Raw genomic sequence first — 14,948 nt, 5'->3', positions numbered from 1 at the left:
TCAACTTTAAAAAAATAAAAAGTAAAGTTAACCAGAGTTCTGCACCGGTGGTTTGATGAAAATGACGGGGAATAGGAGGAAGATGGACGGAGGTAAGAGGAGGGAGGGAGGTGAGTACGTGTTCCGCAGCGTGGTTATTTTCACGGCGGGAGGGAGGACCCCACGGGGCCGAATAGACACGGTCCCCGCCGCCGACGGCAACGGGGTGGGACGGGGTGCGGAGCAGTTCCTCTCTGCCGGGATGGTCGGGGCCGGAGTCAGGCTTCATCAAAACACCAGTGCTGCACATCGGTGCCCCGCGGCTGCCGGGTGCGGCCCGCGGGCTCAAGTCTCTACAGCGCCTAGAAGATGCTGCCGCTGCCGTGGTGATGCGGGGGCTGCGCCGGCTGCGGGAGGGGAGCGGCCGCCGACAGGTGCGCCGGGCCGCCGGGAGCTGGCGGGTACCACGAGTAGCTACCGAGGAAGGCGGCGGCGGGGCTTGGGCTGGCGGTGCCGGCGCCGCCCGCGGTACGTGGGTGCGGAGCGAACTCCCAGGCGGGGGACGAGGAGGGAGACGGTGGCGAAGAACTGCGGCGGGGAGGCGGCTCCGCTGGAATCTCTCCGCTTTTCCACATCTTCTTGAACTTGGAGCGGCGATTCTGAAACCAGATCTTTACCTGCGGGGAAAGGGGCGTCAGGCGGCCGCTGCCTTTGTGGCGCCGTCCCGGCGCCCAGGCCGCCCGCGGCGGGGCAGGGACGCGCAGCTTTCGCAGCCCCGAGCACTCCCGGCGCTGCCTCAGCGGCGCTGCCGCTTCGCCTGCACTCCTACCCCGGGGCCGTCGAGGCGCCATGGGCCGGCCTTCCTCCCACGCTCGCACCCACCTCCGCGGAGGGCGACAGGCCCCGGCGGGGCGGGACGTGCCCGGGGCCCCCCGGCGGGAGCGCCTTACCTGCGTCTGGGTGAGGCCGAGGGAGGCCGCCAGCTCCGCTCTCTCGGGCAAGGCGAGGTACTGGGTTTTCTGGAACCGCCGCTGCAGAGCCGCCAGCTGGAAGCTAGAGTAGATGGTCCGGGGCTTCCGCACTTTCTTCGGCTTCCCGTTCACGATCCTGATCTCCGGCTCGCAGTCTTCCTTCTCTGCTGCGGCAGAAACAGCAATCCCAGTGAGGCGAGGTGCCCCCGCCACCCTGGGGCCTGCTCGCAGTTCGGCATCACCGGCCGCCCCGTCGGGGGGACCCACAGGGAACGAGCGCTCTCCCGGCCCACCCCGTGTCCAGAGCCCCGATCGCCTCCTCGCCAGGCTCACCGAGCTGTCCCCCACGCGGGGCTCAGACGTACCAGAGTCGTTGTTGGCTGGAGAGGCCCTGCTGCCGTAGGGCCCGTAGGAACCGTAGGCACCCCCGTAACCCACGTCGTAGGCGGCCTTGGCAGAGTAGGGGGCGGTGCCGCCGCCCGCGTAGGGGTAGGAGCTCACGGGGCCGTAGGGCGGCCCGCCCGCTGCCCCGTGCTGCTGGTTGGTGTAGTAGCTGCTGTCGGTGGCCGTGGAGACGGGCAGCGTGGGGGACTCCTGCGGCTTGTGCAGGCCGCTGTGCTGGTGGTAGCTGCCAGCGGAGATCTGGCTGGTATGCATGTCCGGCATCAGACTCTCCAGCACCCCCGTCATCCCGCGCCCCCACCCGCCGGGGCACGGGCCGCCGCCCCGCGGCCGTCCCCCCCGGGGACAGGCGGTCAGAGCCGCGCCACCATGCCCGCCGCGCTCCGCCGGGGCGGTGCAGCCGCGCTCCCGCCGCCGCCAGCGGGACGGACTCTGCGCGCCGCGGGCCCGCCGGGACGGCATTTAACACCGGTCACGTGGCGCGGCGGACGTCACCTAGCAACAGCCAATGGGAAGCCCGCCCGCGCCGGCTCCCTGCGGGCTCGCGGAGTGCGGGACGGGAGCGGCGCCGGGCGTGGGGATGAGCGGCCGCGGGGTCGCCAGGGACCGGGACCTTCCACGTCGTACGGCTCAGGCTGCTTCCCCTTTGGTTGGACGGGGCGGTCCTATCCCCACCGGCGAGGGCTCGGGGCCGCGGCTCAGCCCGGCCGCTTCTGCCGTGCGGTGTCTCCGGTGTGTTCCCCCGCCTGGCCGGCAACCCCAGGGAAAGGCCCGCGCATCGGTCCCCCCAAGAGCGGCGTCCCCGCGCAGGCGCGCCTGGCGGCAGGCGGAGCTGGGGAGCCGCGTTTGGGGGTCCCTCTGAGCTATTCTGGCCCCGGCAGAGCGTGCACATCGCGGGAGATCAGCAGCCTTCTCTCTGTGCCAGAGTGGCAGCGCTTTCCGGTGAAATCTCCGTAACGTTACACGTGGAGGGGCGACACTCCGCCTAGCACGCACGTGTGTTTTGTACAGCAGTTGCTGACGGCGCCCACGGGATGTCCCTCCATGCGGTAGCCGCTAATGGCGCCTATTGAGGCCCAGGCACAACGGCGGGGCCAGAGGTGCCGGGCACCCACGAGCCGCGGGCCCGTCTCCCTGCCCTGTCCGGGCCCGCTGGCGGCTGCACCAGGGCCGTCGGGGCCGGCTGTCGGTCGGGCACGGCGGCGCTGCTCTTGGCCGCCCTCTGCCGGGGGCAGCGCCGCTGGGCAGCAGCCGGAATGGTGTCTCAGGGGCGCTGGGAAGCGCTTCGGAACTGATTTTTATTCTTATGTTATTTCCCTCGCTCGACTGTCCCGCCGCGGAGCCGGGCTGCCTGCCAGGGAGCGCGTTCATTTCGCAGGGAGAAGGCCCCCGCGCTGCCGAGGGCTGCCACGCGCGGTGCGGCCGCGTCCCTGCGGGAGTCTCACGTGTGTTCAGCGCGGGCAGGGAGGGAGGCGGCACTGGTGCGAGGGTGGCTGCAAATAGGAAAAAAAAAACTGGTAAAAAGGTTAAAAAAAAAAAAAAAGTGGCCGGCCGCGGTCGTGTTGTTTGCGAGGGCCGAGGGTGTGTGGTGTACCGGGCTATTCCCGCGCGCCCTCAGCCCACCCTGCCTCACGAGCCCGCGCGTGCCCCCTCAGGACCCCTCCTCGCGCTCGTCGCGCCCCGCTCCGCCCGGCAGGGGCATCCCGCCCCCGCCCCGGGCCGGCCTCGCCCCGGCCTCGGCCGCTTTGAAGCGGACCGCGGCTGGAGCCTGTCCGTCTGTGCCTGCGGGCTGGCGGCGTTGCGGTGAGCGCAGGTGAGCAGAGCTGGTCCTGGTCGTCTGCCAGCGGCAGGTGGCCCCGGGAACTGGGCTGCGGGAGATGGGGCGCTCGGCTGAGCCGGCGGGGAGCTCGGGGCACGGCCTCCGCGGGAACCGACGTGCCCAGCACCCGGCGTGATAACGCCGGAACCTGGTGCCCAGACTTGCTGGCCAGCGGGGCCGGGGGGTGGGCCGGACCAGCGGCGGTCACGGAGAGAGCTTTCGTGCTACTGACTCTCCCAAATATAGCTGGTGCTTAGTGCGAAAGAAAACCGGTTTCTGCAACCCGTAGTGTGAACGTACAGCTGTCCCAAGTGACATCTTTGTAGGACTATTTCTGTCCATCGCTGGACGAGGGCTGGCAGTCCGAAACAGCCGCTGACTGGCACGGGGGAGGGGCAGGCAGCGTTTGGTGGCTGTCAACAAACAGCGGGACAATCAGCTGCCCTTCATTAGTCACGTTTTAAAGCATGTGCGATAGTTTAAAAAATAACGAGGAGAAAGGACATTTCATCTCGTACTGAGGATTTAATAAAGGACGGACTTACTCGGGAATTTGTCTTGCTATGTGGCAATTTTTATTTTTTAATGAAATTAAATAGTGCTATATAGTATGTACATGGTGATCTGTACAAAAAGTAAAGAGCATGATTTTGTTTGCTTCAGCTTATATGAATAGTCTTTCTCGTGCAAGTTGTTCCTTATAAGTTGATGCAGGGCTCACAAATTTCAATGAATTGTCAAATGATAGCTGCTCCAGTCTTATGGCTTTGTTCCTGCAGTTTGTTTTGCCTTTGTGGAGGCACAGACTTACTGGAATGACCACTGGGGAGTTACAATTGCATATATTCACGTGGCTGATCTTGTAGATTTGATTTTGTTATTTCTAATTTACTTGAACTTTTCTTGTGAGGTAGTTGTTTGAAACACCAGCTTGTATAAATAAAGGCATGATTAAGGGAGAAATGACATCAGGCAGCAGGAAGGAAGGAGAAAGGCTTGTTTTAGGTGAGAGACGACTACCATGAATGTTTTAAAATACACTTCTCTGAATCAGTCATAGTATTATTAGGAGTTAAAAAAAATAATGGCATTAGGCTGGCCTGTGTTTATCTGTTTTCATGTTCTCATGTTGAGCTAATAATTTTAATTCTGCTTTTTTGTCCCTGCTTTGGGAATTGTGAATATTAGATGTATAGGTAGTTAGAAAAGACCCAGAGAGACTGGGGAGCAAGGTAAAAGTTGGAGGAGAGTAGGAGTGTTTTGTGTACCCGCTGTTAACACTTGGCAGTCCTGCTTGGCTTTGGTGTAATAGATCATGCGTTATTATTTATATCCTGTGAGAAGGAATGTTTGTATGATACAAAATGTATATCTTATGAACATTGGTCATTCAGTTGCACATGGGAGAAAGATGCTTGCCTGCTCGCTGCAAAGCAGTTCAGTGTTCAAAAGTTTTGGTCGTGAGATTTATATGAATACACAGCACTTATTGCCAGAGGCTGCAAAACAATTGAGCTGGCTTTCTTGTTGACTTGTTTGTTTTAGAGCAATCCTCATGCTGACTGTGGACATATTTTGTTTATCAAGTATGGCAAATACGGTGTGTATAAACAAAAGAAAGGATCATCAATTTTCAAAATCATCATTTCCAGCTTATCAGCTTGTATGAATTTTTTTTTTTAAAGGCAGTTGTATATGATTCATAGAAATGGCTACAGTAACTCCTTGCTAATAGGTTTGGTTTAATTTTTTTATTAACTATTATTCCTATGATTGTCTTCCTGAAATGGACTTCATCTGAGAAAAATGTGAAAGCACTTAAAGGCTGGTATCCTCACTTTATATACATGATACAGATTTAACCTAGGGATCAAGGGAACAAGTTGTTCCACAGTGTTTTATCTCAAGTTTCACTTGAAGACAACTGCAGTTAACATTAAGAATGAGGTTAATTTTTAATCTGCTGTATTTTAAAATATTATTTTACCCATTACGATCCACATTTGGCTCAACCATTTTACTTACTGCAGTAAGAATGTGATGAATCTTGAGAGATGGGCCTGTCATTTCTGGTAATGTTGCACAAAAGTAGTTGGACAGTAGTCTCTACTGCAGTGGCATGTTAACAAGTATGGATTTCTTTCCATGGCTAAGGGAAATGCTTTCCAGTGGATTTATAGTGATATAATGCATGGTATAGTCTGAGTGTTTGCCTTAATAATTGAAGAGTAACATAAATCATGAGCCAGATGAAGCCATGAGGAGGGTTTATGCTTGCATTGTACCTATGAAATCTGGTATTACACTCGAGAGTAATGGTAACAGTTCAATCTTCCTTTTCTGAGGGATTAAGTGTATCAGCTTTTGGGAAATTGTGCGAATCTTTTCAACACCCCTCTGTAAGCTTGCAACCTGCTGTGCTTAGTTTCTGAATCCAGTGTTATCGTTTCCCTCTCTAAAAACTGTTTATTGTCTCATTCATCTGTACATCAGATTACTTCATTCCGAAAATCACATAACTCTTCTGAGAAGAATATGCCCCCTTGTGTGGCTCCCTGAGGATTCCTTTCTTAGCCCCTTGTTGTAAACAGCTTATACAAGCGTGACATGAGACATGGGTTCTGTAAAATCCTTTCAGAGTTGTTTATTAAGCTGTCTTGGTCTCAGATTATCTGTCTCAGTGATGACTCACTGGCAGCTCAGCACCTTTCTTCTGCAGAAACCTTTGCAGACTGGAGCACAAACTGTGACTTTTAACAGTGGATTAGTCTGGTGTTATGTAGCACAGGTGTTTCTCAGTTGTTTCCTTGTACAATGTTGAGGAAGTGCACAGCCTGATGCCTTGGAGTGAGTGTCTAATATCAGCACATTCTCGGGCCTAATAATTGCTACAGATGCATGGTGTGGGAAGGGAGGTCTGTGTGCAGAATGTGAAGGCAGTAGAGCAGCAGTCCCTGTGGATTTTGGGAGTAAAGCAGAGCATGCCCAAACAGTCCCTCTTGCTTCCTTTAAGACTTAAATTCTACCTTGTTCTGCAGTAGGGCACTTCAACGTGTTATGATCATCCCTGGTGCTTCCAGGTTTTTTTTTCTTTACCGGATGTATTGTAAGTAATACTACTGACAAAAACTGTGTGCCTTCCCCCCTCCCCCCCCACCCCCAATAGAATGAGACTGGTAGAATAGCTAGAAAGTAATCTTTTTAGTAGCGTTCTATGGGAATGTTAACTGGCCAGAGGCTGGGCAATTATGACTGCAGGTACGTGTATACTCTGGAGCAGCCTGCTTTATAGTGGATTTGGGCACATTGAGGTTCAGCCCACAGGTAAATCTTTGTTGAAAGTGTTTTGTGTGTGAATATTTAGATGGAAAAAAAAATCTTTAGTAAGAGCCTGCATGAAAAATGCTTTCAAGATGAATCATTAGGTAATTTCTAATATTGCTGTAGATGACAAATGTGCGAGAAGCTGAGAGGCGTATTTTGTGGGAGCAGATTTAAGCTGAGTTGATCATTTTTATCATTATGAACTCTTGTTTTGCACAGGTAGTGCAGAACATTTTTTTTTCCTTGACTGTAACATCTGTACTACCTTTACCTGTGCAGTCTAAGCAGTTTAAGCAAACTTCAACACTGAGAATAACCTAGACTGCTTTGGTTTTAGCTTAAATGTGATTATTTTAAGGGTTCAGTTTAGTGGACAATGGTGTTTGGAGCTCAGAAATGCTACATCACCTCAGTGTGCTGGATGAATTTTGATTTGTATTGCCAGTGAACTGCCTGAGGTGTGGAGTGCGCTTTCTTCTGCAGGATCTTGTTTGAGCTGACATCTCCTATGACTGGCAAATAACAAAGTCTGTTCCTGATGGAAAACATGAAAGTCTTGCTTGGAGGGATGAGATGTGCGTTTTGCTTTAAAGAAGATACATACGAGAACAGATCTTGTAAATGGATTATACAGCTGCAAAGTACTTGCGGCGAGTCCTAGATTGCTACATTCCCATCTGGAATGCCACTATAAATCGACTCAATTTGTGGACCATGCAAACTGCAGAGGCTCTTCATGGGAACGCTTGGACGTATGCTCTGGGATTTGGCACTGGCTATTCCCAGCCTTTGTAGGCATCCTAAGCAGAAATGATTAATTGCTCAAAATTGTAAATTTAAAAGAAAATCCTCTTCTTTCCTGTATTGAGAAAGTATTCACATACAAACCTTAAAAATTAATAAAAATTAGCTGTCCTTGAAGTTATTTTTCTTTTTCTTTTTTTTTTAGGTGGTAAAGTAAATGTGATCAGAAGCAAGTGTGTTGCTATGACCTTGACTGGTGAAGCCACAGCAGTCCCATTAACTGACTGGGGGACCTTTTCTTGAGGCTATGTAGCTGAAGTCTGTTGTGTAAGTATGAAAACAGAGGGAGTTTTGGGCAGTGAATTGTCTGCAAGGAGTGCTCAATCTCATAATCTGCACACATATCTATCTTAAAACTGTTCTCCCTTGGAAGGAAGGGGGTGAAAGGAACTGTGTTCAGATTCACAAGAGTTAGTGGCCTTTCATTTTCTTGTGGTTGCTTAGCTTACAGTATTGGCAGGTGATTTGCACATGTATTTCATCTGATAGTATTTTTCCTGTTGGCAGAATGCCTAGATCTGAGAAGTACATGCCTTTTATGAACACTGCTGTAAAGCTAAATAAATTAAATTAGAATGTTGCTTTTTCCCTGTATGCGTGTCTGTCAGGGGTTGGTGTTGTCACCTAAGGAGCTCAAGCACCTTAATTTTTCAGCTTTGAAGCTAAGAAAATAGATCTAAGAAGAAAAGATCTTGAAAACTGAGAGAGCAGAGCAACTGTAGAGATAAAGTGGTAGGTGGGAAGTTAACTAAGTAAATTTTATTGTCTTCTGGCCCTCTCATGTTATGTGACTTTGAATGTAATTTGCAAAAGTCGTTGAAAAATGGAGTAAGAATAATGTGAACATTAAAGTGAAAAGAATCTAAGTGGCCACAGGGTGTCCCCACTGTTCCATGCTGAGGCATCCCAATAGGCCATTTGTCCTGTAGTACAAAGCTTGATATACTTCTTAAATACGGTTTTTTATATGTTGCCGGTTTTTTAGCATTTATTTTTATCTTTCCAATGCTTATTTTTCAGGGCAGCCAATTAAAACCTAGTCTGATGGAGGGAGAAGGGGAAGAGAGGAATAGCTTTGCTTGGCTTGCTTGCTTTAGGTCTGAGTTCTCTTTTAACTTCCAGAGATTGGGTATGGACAAGACTTGATTTTTCTGAAGTAACAGTTATTCATTCCATGTGAGTGCGATTTGGTTGCTGAAATTAGAATGAGAATTTATTCAGAAAGATAGTTTTCTGTCCACTTCTAAAAGCCTGCTACAGTAGGTTTGTGTGTTGACCAAGAAAGTGAAGTGGCCTACTTATCTAAGGGCTTGTCTGAACAACACTGGTGGCATAAAATTAAGTGGTGAAAGTAAAATTAATGTTTTTGGGCTCTTAGGGTAGCTTACTTTGGATATGGTTTAATTTAAGCAGAAGTCAGGTATTCTGCAAAATAAATGCATCCAAGTGGGAAGCTGGTGCAGAGAATAGATATAGTTATAAAACTTATACCCTGGCTTCTGAATACTGTATGCATCCCCAAACTCTGAATGTACAGTATGTGATGGATCAGACTGCGGCTGGTACTGCACAAGGATATGGGCCCCACTCTTGCAAGTGTTCAAGGCCAGGTTGGAAAAGACTTAGCACAGCCTGGTCTAGTGGAAGGTGTCCTTGTCTGCAGCAGGGGAGTTGGGATGAGGTCATCTTTAAGGTCCCTTCCAACCCAAACCATTCTATAATTCTCTAAAAAGTATAAAGCATAAGGAGCTCTGTGTTAGGGCTGGGACTTCACATTTTATTAAGACTGTGCTGTTACATGTAGGCTATGGCAGTGATGCTTTCCTTAGGAATTCTTTATAGCTACATTAACTATATCCAGTTGCTTTAGATTTTCAGCACCTCTGAAAATCACAATGTATGTTTTGAAGTCAGATAGTATTTGAGATGAGAAACAATGACATTTTGGGTAGCCTGTTGTGCCTGAAAATCCATGCAGTGAGGCTTTGTATGCTGGGTACAGACAGATGTGTTCACAATGGTATTTCTTACAGGCATGTGGCCATTCAGACTTCCAGGAAAGCCTGAAGAGGAAACTCTTACTGCTTTTGTTTGTCCCTTTTACAGTGCAGGAGCTGTGAATTACATTTTTGTTTCAGTGGCATACCTACCTTTTCTTACTGAATTGAATCATGCAATACCAGCAGTGTTGTGCAGTCTTGTTTATCTGGTAGCTTCCAGGCTTGGATTGTCTATCCTATTTCAAATAGCTCTATAGGCCAGACTTGTTTAAATAATTATAGTAATTATGCTGCAAACAACAGATGACTGGCATTTCACCTAGAGGTGCTTCTTTGGGAGTTGGTGGTTTTGAACTTCCTTTCGTCAGAACTGCTCTTAGAAGTAAGCTTGGAGTACAGCACTGAGTTAACATGTAAGCTAAGTCTATTCTTGTCCATAAGGACAAGCAACCCAAATTGATATGATTGTATATGTATGTCATGGGTTGATGCTGGCCAGATGCCAGGCACCCTCCAAAGCTGCTCACTCACTGCCCTCTGCAGCTGGACAGAGGAGAGAAAATTTAATGAAGTGTTCATGGGTTGAGATAAGGGCCAGGAGAGATCTCTCATCAAATGCCATTGTGGGCAAAACAGGCTCAATTTAGAGATATAAAGTGAATTTATTACTAACAAAATCAGAGCAGGATAATGAGAAGGAAAATAAGCCCTTAGAAACACCTTCCCTCCACCCCTCTCTCCTTCCAGCTCTACCTCCTACCCCAGTGGTGCAAGGAGACAGGGCATGGGGGTTATGGTCAGTTCATCACCTGAGGCTTATCTTGTTGTTCAGGGAGAAGAGTCGTTCCCCTGCTGCACTGTGGGGTCCCTCCCACAGGAGATAGTTCTCCATGAACTTTTCCAGCTTGAGTCCATCTCACAATCAACAGTTCCCTGCAAACTGCTGCAACGTGAGTCCATTCCATAGGCAGCAGTCTTCCTCAAACTGCTGCAGCGTGGGTCATTCTTCCATGGGGTGCAGTCCTCTAAGGACAGGCTGCTCCAGTCTGGGAGCAGGGCCCCTCTCTCCATGGGTCTCCCATGGGCTCACAGCCTCCTCTAGGCATCCACCTGCTCTGGCAGGTGGGGCTCCTCCTTGGGCTGCGGGTGGGTCTCTGCGTCCCTGTGGGTCTCCATGGGCTGCAGGGGCAGCTGCTTCACCATGGTCTTCACCAAGAGCTGCAGGGGAATCTTGGCTCTGGTGCCTGGGGCACCTCCTCCCCCTCCTTCTTCACTGACCTTGGTGTCTGCATGTTGTTCTTCTCACACATTCGCACTCTGCTCTTCTCTAGTCACAATTAAAACTGTGCCACAACTTTTGATTCCTTCTTAAATATGTTACCACAGAGGTGTTACCACCATTTCTAATTGGCCCAGCCTTGGCCAGCAGCATGTCCATCTTTGGAACCACCAGGGCTTGACTCTGTTGGACATGGGGAAAGCTTCTAGCAGCTTGTCACAGAAGCCACAGCTATGGCTCCCCCTCTACCAAAAACCAGGCCATGCAAACTCAACACAATGTGTTTATTATTGAAGGAACTTGGGGGGAGACAAATACTTTCTCTTTTCTAGCATGCTATACCTTCTGGGTTTTTTATGTCCAAATATAAGTTACCTCTTTTGTGTCTGTGTTTTTCATGACCAGTGTGAAAGCATTTTTATAAAGGAGACATATGCAATATTATCTACTTCAATATTCCTGCTGGACCAGATTCATACTACTGTTCCTGCTGCCTGCTTAGTCAGTTGTCTCATTGACATCAGAGGTAGTTTTGCATGAAAGAAAATCTCTGATGGAGTTGTTAGCACTGTTCAAAACAACGGGATTCTTATGTGTCCAGAGACTGCAAATCCTGACTTGGATCTAGTCTTTCAACTCTTGCATTGACTGATGTGAAGGGTTCCAGTGATGAAAGCTGATCACCAAGTAGATGAAACTTTCACAGTACTTTTGGAACCAGAAAGCTGCGGTTGCAATACAGTGTGTGCAGGCTACCTGTGAGCTGGGAATTGATGCATGGACAGCTGGGCTATTTAAGCTTTGAGTGGTCAGGCTGTGTAAGGAGCCTGCAGTGCTAACAGTCAAGAATCTTGTATGGATCTTAGTGCTTTGAAGAGTGAACAGCATTTCTAAGTGCGCTGCAGCAAAGGAAAAGGCTACCTTACAAGCAGCGGATTTTTATGCTCTGAAGAACTGTGAACAGTTGCTCTTGGACAATGTGAGACAGCACATATTGGAGGAATAATATGTTCAGACATAAACTATACAGTATAAGGGTTGCATGCTTGTTTCATAATACTCTTTGTGTCCCTGTGGTTGCTGCCTTCTATTTTTTTTGTTCTGCACATACATACCTTCCTGGAAAGAGGAATAATTAGTGCAACTTTTCAAAGAGAGAGCTTGCTGCTCAGAGGTTATGAATTCTCTCATTTTCTCATTCCCTGGCAGGAATGAGGCAGGAGATGGTGTACCTCCCTAGGTGGGTTCAGGTTATGTTCCCCATCTCATTCTATACACCTGTCCCTGTAAATGGTTAGGAGAAGGCAGCAATAAGAAATGTTGTCTCAGGCCCTCTATGTACAGTATGGCAATGATGGCATGACTCTTTCAGCTTTGTGTGTGTCTGTGTGGCACAGGAATGCAGTGATGCTGTGGTTGGAGTATAGCAGCTCCCAGCTTGCTGTGGTAATGAGGATTTGGATATTGCTGTCTCTGACCTGGGGAAATGTGTGGCATGTCCTCAGCCAGCCTGACTTTGGAAAAATAAAACTGAATGAGGAACATTGTGTGTCCAGGTGATTTACCTTCAGGTTAGCTGGTCCAGTCTTGACAAAAACCCAGGAGCAGAGACAGATAGGAAAGTGTGTTCATAGTGACATTGTCAGGAAAAAAGTTTTCTCCCAGGAGATGGCACATTTCCACTAGATTTGTGACAACACAGCTGTGTTGGCAGGCAGACTCCAGCCCCCTAGGAGGCCTGAAAAGGAAATTCTGTATTTCACCTTTCATTCATCCATTGATGAAACCAGACATCTCCTGGCAGACTCTGGAATGGTAAAATAGGTATGAAAGGAAGTGTTCCTCTAACTGTTAACTAGCTGTGGATGCCAGCTGGTACTTACCTAACATACCTGTACATGTTAAATTCTGTTATTATATCAATGGTTGGGAAGCTGGGAAGGGGAGAAGAGTGTACTGGAGGGGAATGGGAAGGAGAGAACACTGTCATCTCTCAAACGAGGTGGGGGAACAATGTGGTTTAAAGTCCAGAGAGTTGCTGTTAAGTTGAACCAGAGCTTCCTTTACTGTTTGTCCTCACTGTTCTCAGGATAACTGGATAGAGATAAGTAAAGAATTTCTGAGAGTATCTGTCTTTTAAAAGAAAATGTGTTTTTGTTGATCCCTGGTTTACATGACCTAGCTAGTTAAGGTTCTTAGAGTTCTTCAGATATTTAATAATAACTTTGTATTTTAACTAGCAGTTCTTCAAAGAAATACCAAGCTTCAACAAATACATTACCATTGATGATTTGGTGAACTGACAGCAAAGATAAGTAAGGCTGCTGTGCCAGCCTCTGCCTTTTCTGTCTTGCTTGGTTCATATGCTGCCCAGCAGTTATTTAAGTGAACTGTAGGTAGGTAAAAAAATTGGACCTTTCTTTTTCAGGTGACATGTCTGACAGCTAGCTGTTTTCTTGTTGCCTCTCATGATTTTTTTTTTGACAGCAGCTCAGCTGATGGAGTCGATATAGGGTTTTGGACACAAGTCTAATGTCTATTGTTAAACCAGGAAGTCAGTGATGCATAATGTCTTGAATTTTAGTTACTCTTAAATTCTCATTGCTGTACCCATTCTTTCTTATACCTTCTTTTTGTTGTTGGTGGGTTTTTTTGTTTGGTTGGTTTTTTGTTGTTGGTGGGTTTTTTGTTTGGTTGGTTTTTTTGTTGTTGTTGGTTTTTTTTGTTTGTTTTTGTTTTGTTTATGGTTTTTTGTTTTTTACTGTAAGGTTGGGCCACATTCTCACAGAAGTTGTCAAGGATGCAGTTATATTTAAAATCACATTTAAAAACAAATGTACATCAAATCTGTTACTTAATTGCACAGCGATATATAGCAATACTCAGTTCATCCACATACACAAATGTGGGGTTTGCCCTGGCAGTTTTAACAAGACATTCAGGAAACTTCATCTTTCTCCGTGGTGATGGTATTTGAAGGTGAAAAATATGCCTATATACTTATGAAAGCTGGCAGAAAAATCTCTTCTACCGTAACAATGATTATCCTCTTGCATCCTTTCTCCCTTCTAGTATGCACTATTGAAAATGGATAATTGAAATTGGAGTCAGTATAAACCACAACAGTCTCCATGAAAAATGTGAAAAATACTTCTAATAATTTTTTCAAGTAGCTTTAAGCTGTACTTTAGGGTAATATCAGAAAATCTCTGGCAATCTTCTACAGAACCTGCAGAGGGAATAGCAACCATCTTGTAGACTTAATGCAGTTCCTTCAGGAGATTTTTTGAAGGTAGTGTTTGGACTTCATTTGCACACAGCATTTGTGAAGTATCCCTGGGCAATTCCTTACTTGCATCAGGAATTTCCACTCTTGCCTGAAGGAGAAGAGCAATGCCTGAAATTTCTTTTGCATGAAACTGAAATTTCAAAACCATGATATTACTGAATGTGTCTGGTTTGTTTCACTGGAGCATGCCAGTATCTCTTAAACAAACGTCACTATTGTAACAAGATGGTTAATGGACTAGTGCTTTCTAAATGTGCCCAGTTGGCTGCACTGTAGATTTATAAATGTTGCCTTAAATATCTCCTTCTCATGGCTTGTTTCCTGAACTAGTATTTCACCTGAGCTTGAAAAACTTTTAATTTCTTGGGATGTTTCCAAAGGTCTGATATCACATCTGTGAGAACAAGACTTTAAAAAATCTTCCTCAACAAAGTATAAAGGTCTACAGCTTTTTCTTTTATATGGTATGTTGAATATAGAAATTGTGAAGTTCAGTGGTTTTGTTAGTCTGTCTCTGTCATTTGCAGCATAGTTTTGGGCAAAAAGCATTTTTTTTTGGTGCTAAACCAGTTCTGGAGTTAGGGTAGGGGATATATGAGCTGGGTGCAACCACAGGTGCTGGTGTCCCATGCTACTAGGGCTCATCTCCTTGTCACGCTGCCTCTGGCCCTGGATGAATGCATAGAGGGAGCAGGAGCCAGGGAGGAGACTCCCATCCAACCAAAACAGGTGCAGAGGATGGCTCTGCACCATGGTCCCTGCTCCTCAGTGGGGCCCATTGCTCCAGTGTCCACCCCTGCGGGGCACTGGACCTGTGGGGACAAGTGTGGCAAAGCCGGTGGGACTTGTTCACTGTGGGGACATTAAGGATGGGTGAAAGGAGACGAAGAAAACTGTTCTAGTGGAACGTGCCCTTGACCATGGCAGAGGGGCTGGAACTTGATGGGTCCTTCCAACCCAAACCCTTCTATGATGCGTGGCTGATCTCCAGTAGCTTCATAATGCTGTAACCTCTTCTGAGGTACACTAAAATTAAAACAGGAGCAATGCCCTGTCACAGATCTCTAGTATGATTTCTACC

General features: G+C 48.0%; 1 protein-coding gene and 1 long non-coding RNA gene across 5 annotated transcripts; one reads left to right on the top strand and one right to left on the bottom strand.

Annotated features, from left to right (window-relative positions):
• DLX2 (distal-less homeobox 2) lies at positions 1-1,741 on the bottom strand. 2 transcript variants are annotated; one of them, XM_069021520.1, is made up of 3 exons: positions 1,316-1,741; positions 930-1,117; positions 1-656 (listed from the first exon to the last, which is right to left on the bottom strand). In XM_069021520.1, the coding sequence occupies exons 1-3, from the start codon at positions 1,638-1,640 to the stop codon at positions 342-344; spliced, it is 828 nt and encodes a 275-aa protein (XP_068877621.1). In that variant the 5' UTR covers positions 1,641-1,741; the 3' UTR covers positions 1-341. The 2 variants fall into 2 exon arrangements, with proteins under 2 accessions (XP_068877621.1, XP_068877620.1); XM_069021519.1 differs by having other exon boundaries at positions 930-1,114; positions 1,316-1,640.
• Positions 1,742-3,091: 1,350 nt separating this feature from the next.
• On the top strand, positions 3,092-12,877 carry LOC138113363 (uncharacterized). Of its 3 annotated transcripts, XR_011152121.1 has the most exons (5): positions 3,092-3,165; positions 7,445-7,566; positions 7,954-8,031; positions 10,132-10,249; positions 10,984-12,877. It is a non-coding gene; the product is annotated as an uncharacterized lncRNA (long non-coding RNA). The 3 variants fall into 3 exon arrangements; XR_011152120.1 differs by lacking the exon at positions 7,954-8,031; XR_011152122.1 differs by lacking the exons at positions 3,092-3,165; positions 7,954-8,031 and adding an exon at positions 4,099-4,176.
• Positions 12,878-14,948: the final 2,071 nt, after the last annotated feature.

The sequence above is a fragment of the Aphelocoma coerulescens genome, chromosome 7 (genome assembly GCF_041296385.1).
Source record: "Aphelocoma coerulescens isolate FSJ_1873_10779 chromosome 7, UR_Acoe_1.0, whole genome shotgun sequence".
In the NCBI taxonomy this organism is placed as follows: Eukaryota; Metazoa; Chordata; class Aves; order Passeriformes; family Corvidae; genus Aphelocoma; species Aphelocoma coerulescens.
Note: the sequence above shows the minus strand (reverse complement) of the source record. Positions and strands in the feature narration are given on the sequence as shown.